Consider the following 4,298-nt stretch of genomic DNA (forward strand, 5'->3'; position numbering starts at 1 on the left):
AGGCACGGTTATTTCATAGATTAATTCTCTTCAGTATATCTCACACAGTTGAAGAGAACATGGCACAAGTTATGAAAGTTAGTCAGATGTTTATTCAGCATGACTAACAGTTCGGCAAGTTAGCGCTTTCCACCAACACGGGGAGCAGAAACCTTGACTGGTTTCACAATCTTCTGCTTAGGTGCTGCCTTTGTAGGAGCCTGTAGAGAAATAATAAAGTATGAGCGAAGAGAAGCAATTCATTTGCAGTCCTGAAAGTGTCCCTGTGTGTTGAAGATTGACAGAAAACGGGCAACTTAGATCAGTTTAAGTTACAATCTATCAGATTAGAATCATGTTAACAGATTGTTACACACATACCACTGTAAGCCTACAACATGTATGATGCCAACATATGGTATTAATTCATAAGTAATAATGAAATAGATGCTAGCATTCATTAATATATTGTTACCAAGTTCCTAGACAGTGAAGATGTCACGTCCAGACAAGTTTTTAGCTATCGAGAATCCCTGACGTATGGTCAGAAAGTTGTTTTACTGTAGTATTTGTTTCTTCGGTAAAAAAGGTTCATTCTATTCAGCTGTTGGGGTATGTTTAACTTTAGTGCAAAAGTTTGGTCAAGGTGCTTCCAGATCAAAATAAATAAGCAAATGCTTCTTCCAAACGCAAATGGGAATGTCCAATTAAGCGCTGCAACAGAATGTTGTGTTACAACACGGTACATGCTGTTTCATTATTTCTATCCACCCATTGCATCTTACCTTTGCAGCAGAAACAGCCGTTTTCTTGGTTGCCTGCTTAGCCTTCTTGGCTTCTTTTGCAGCCCTGTTAATTCAGAGAAAAAGAGAACAGTTATCCGTGTCTGCCATTCACTCTTTCTTTGTCTCAGCACTGTAAGAACTCCCTAAGATCACGAAAGGAATGCATTATTTCAGGTTTATCCCCTGCATTCGGTACCCTCCAGGGAGACTACTACAGAGACAGCAGAACTGTGTGTGACAGAAGTGGTATTTTCACAAAGGGAGAGGGCAAGAAGAGACCTTTCTCTGCTGCTACTATCTCTTGCTGAGATTACTCAGTATTACCTCCAAATATACTGATTAAAAAAAAACCAAACACCAAACCCACAAAAAAAGCTTATAGAACATGGAGCTCATCTAGAGTTTAAGCTCTTGTATGAAAAGCATTAATAATCTTAGAAAAGCCTGGGACAGCTCCACTTATCTCTGATTTCTCACCTAATAGCTTGTTCCCTCTGTGCCTTTCGTACTTCGGGCTTCTGATTTCGTTTAGCCATAATCTCAGCTAACGATGCACCAGTGATAGCCCTCTGAAACTTAACAGCACGACGCGTGCGCTTCTTCTGTATCTCTTCCTAAAATGGCAGAAGATGAAGACAGACAATTAGTATCACAAGACATTAAATAAAAGGCTAAAGACAATTATAGAAACAAGCTGCTATTAAGATTGAAGCTATTATAAAACTGTATACAGAAGTAGAATTTTACTCCTCACTTTGGAGGTAACTGATTTCTCGATTTGCCAAAGCAGACAAATAACTAAAAAAAGAACAATGTATTCTCCTTTGCAAGGTATTAAAATAATTTTGGAGAATGTCAGAAGTTCAGGCTTCTGTAACTCCCAGAAAAAAAAGGGGGGAGGGCTAAGGTCCACTTTGATGGAATCTTCTGAAAGCAAGAGACTTCCCACCTCTTTCAAGTGGGATCACGGTGCTGGACAGCAGTGTAAGCCATCAAGCATCAACTTTCCTTCTCCAAACAAACTGCTAAAAACGTTGACTCGTAACACGTATGTAAGCCTTTCTAAATACTCTTTTGCTGTGCAAGTTTAAGCAAGAGCACTGAAAATCCCTCATGCTACTTGCCTTATTAGTTTATCTTTCTCATGCAATGACAACTACATAGGAAAGACCTCCTACTACGTTACAGCCCAAAGTTTTCAAGAACGGTACGTGAAAAGTTCCCCCACCCTTTAACCCCCAAATCATCTGTTTGGAAATAGGATCCACCAGATTTTCAGCTCTCTATGCTATCACCATTCAGGAAGTTCACAAGTCCAAACTTTTAGAAAGTCTACATATTAACCAGCATTACCCTGCTTCTGTAAAACCGATTTTTTACAACATAGGCCATTCATACAAGTGTTAAAATCAACTGTGGTTCTGAGGGAGCCCTCAAGGAAGTGATATAATACAAATACAATGCTTTTGCTGAACTGGTTACCTTTTAAACACAAAGCAACATACAAACTCATGTAAATGCACTCACATTTTCATCATTATTGGCCAGTCTTCATCCTGGTTATATGGGTCATGCTTCCACTAAACACCAGCGTATTCAGGTTACCTCTATTCTAACAGACCACTGACCTCATCTTTTGATGGAAAACTTCAGAGCAGCATTAGTTGGTATATACTTACTGACTGTCCTTTCTTGTGTTTACGCCTATACAAAACAGTCCAGTTGATTTGACGGGGGTTTCTCTTGGAAAGGAATGCAGACTCACATTTTGCATTCAAGAACTGAAAAACCTGGGAAGATGAAGTATTTTGCGTAAGCTTTGTTTCTATGAAAGACATTATCACAGTTTACATTAACATATCAAGTAATTCTTTAATTCAGTGTTTTTCAACAGTTATGCTTTTCTATTTCTTTTTACAGCTCTGACAATCCCAAAATTTTAGAACATAATTTGAAAAAACTCAAACTTTGGAATTTTGTTCCATCAATTAAACTGATCTCTTACATGGCACTCCATTATAAGGAATTTTCCAGGCCTAATTTAGTTCTCTCAGAATAAAGCCTAATGTTACAGCTTTTGTTTTCGTAACATAATGAAGCAGCTTATTTTTTCTAAGAAAACTTCAAATTACCACTTGCACCCATTGCTGCACTGAATTCTAGGCGCAGCACGAACAGCCATGTCCAGCATCATACTTTTCAAGTGTCTGTCCTCAAGTAACTATGTGCTTCCTGTATGTGTAAGCGATTCAGAACTTGGCATAAGGAACACACGGAGACCAATACTCCACCCAATTCCTTCTTGCATAGTTACACTAACCTTCTTGCCTAGAATAACAGGCAGAATTAGCAGGCTGATTTATTATTAGCCATACAAGTAAATCTGAAGTATAAACAAATTCCCAGGAGAGCACCTGAGCATTCAATCAGTCCATTTACTTAGCTATCATTTCCCAGGAGATTCTGTACAGCAAGACTACGTACTGGGGTATCCAAAACCCAAGTCCTCCTTTTGCAGATATGAATAGCGTATTTCTGTTTATGACAGCCCTATCTGCATGACATATGACAGCCTGAATGGGCTCTCCTCCCTATTTTATCCCAATCATCCATTCCCAAAGTATTTGCAAGTCCAGTTGTTTGCCTCGGCAACTCTAAGCATTAGATGCAGAATGTCTAAATAGCATTTTCGACAGAACTTTGGTACTTTAGACCAGATACCTTAAGACAGCCTGCCCAAACCACAACCTAAAACCCGACTCAAACGCCCGAGCTACAGCACACACACGGTTCTCCCGCGGACCAGGTCTGACGTTAGTCATGACATCTGGACACCGACGGAAGCACGGTGATGCTGTTCTCATACCGCCCAACACGAGCGGTTCAGGCAGACGCTACAGCAACGCCACCGGAGACCCCGGGAGACACCGAGCTCCCCACCGCGCGTCCGGTGAGAGGCCTTCGCTTCCCCCAGCACCGCGCCGGCCTCTCCCTCAGGCCTACCGCCCTCCCCCTTCTGCAGGGCCCGCTCCCGCTAGTCCCTGCCGCCCGGCACCGCAGTTGCCCCCTCCCCGCGGGGCTCGCCCTGGCCTCCCCGCCCGCCCCCGGCCTCACCTTGCCGTCGGTGCGGGCGTAGCGGCGCCCATGGCCCGGGTAGATCTTGTACCCGCTGAAACTGCACAGCTCGACCCTGCGGGGGAGAGAAGGGTTAGAGGAGAGAGCGGGCTAGCGGAGGAGGAAGGCGCGGCTCTCCAGCGGCCTCCCCGCAGCGGATGGCCCCGGATGGGGCGGCGGGGAGCCGCCAAAGCTCTTACTTCATGATGGCGACGGCTCCGAGGCGGGCGGCGGCCGGGCCGAAGAGGAAGAGAGGCTGACGGGAAACGGCGTCCTGTGCGCCGCGCGCAGCACGCCGGGACAGCTCCCCCCCGCGCAGCGCCTGACGGGAGGGGAGCGGGACGGGGCGGGGCGGGCAGCGCCTCCCGGCTGGAGGCGCGGGCGAACGTGGTGGGTGGGGGGGCCTTGCGGGAGCGCTCA

General features: G+C 45.0%; 1 protein-coding gene across 1 annotated transcript; it reads right to left on the bottom strand.

Moving 5' to 3' along the window:
• Positions 1-69: 69 nt before the first annotated feature.
• On the bottom strand, positions 70-4,179 carry RPL24 (ribosomal protein L24). Its single transcript, XM_076350203.1, has 6 exons — positions 4,079-4,179; positions 3,879-3,954; positions 2,444-2,554; positions 1,242-1,378; positions 765-828; positions 70-200 (listed from the first exon to the last, which is right to left on the bottom strand). The coding sequence occupies exons 1-6, from the start codon at positions 4,081-4,083 to the stop codon at positions 120-122; spliced, it is 474 nt and encodes a 157-aa protein (XP_076206318.1). The 5' UTR covers positions 4,084-4,179; the 3' UTR covers positions 70-119.
• Positions 4,180-4,298: the final 119 nt, after the last annotated feature.

This window comes from Aptenodytes patagonicus, chromosome 1 (assembly GCF_965638725.1).
Source record: "Aptenodytes patagonicus chromosome 1, bAptPat1.pri.cur, whole genome shotgun sequence".
Lineage (NCBI taxonomy): Eukaryota > Metazoa > Chordata > Aves > Sphenisciformes > Spheniscidae > Aptenodytes > Aptenodytes patagonicus.

Bases quoted from the DNA above. Each gene is read 5' to 3' on its own strand.
- RPL24 (XM_076350203.1), bottom strand. The intron at 2,555-3,878 runs GTGAGGCCGGGG...TCATCTTCCCAG, and splicing joins ACGCCCGCACCGACGGCAAG to GTTTTTCAGTTCTTGAATGC. The intron at 1,379-2,443 runs GTAAGTATATAC...CTGCCATTTTAG, and splicing joins AACACAAGAAAGGACAGTCA to GAAGAGATACAGAAGAAGCG.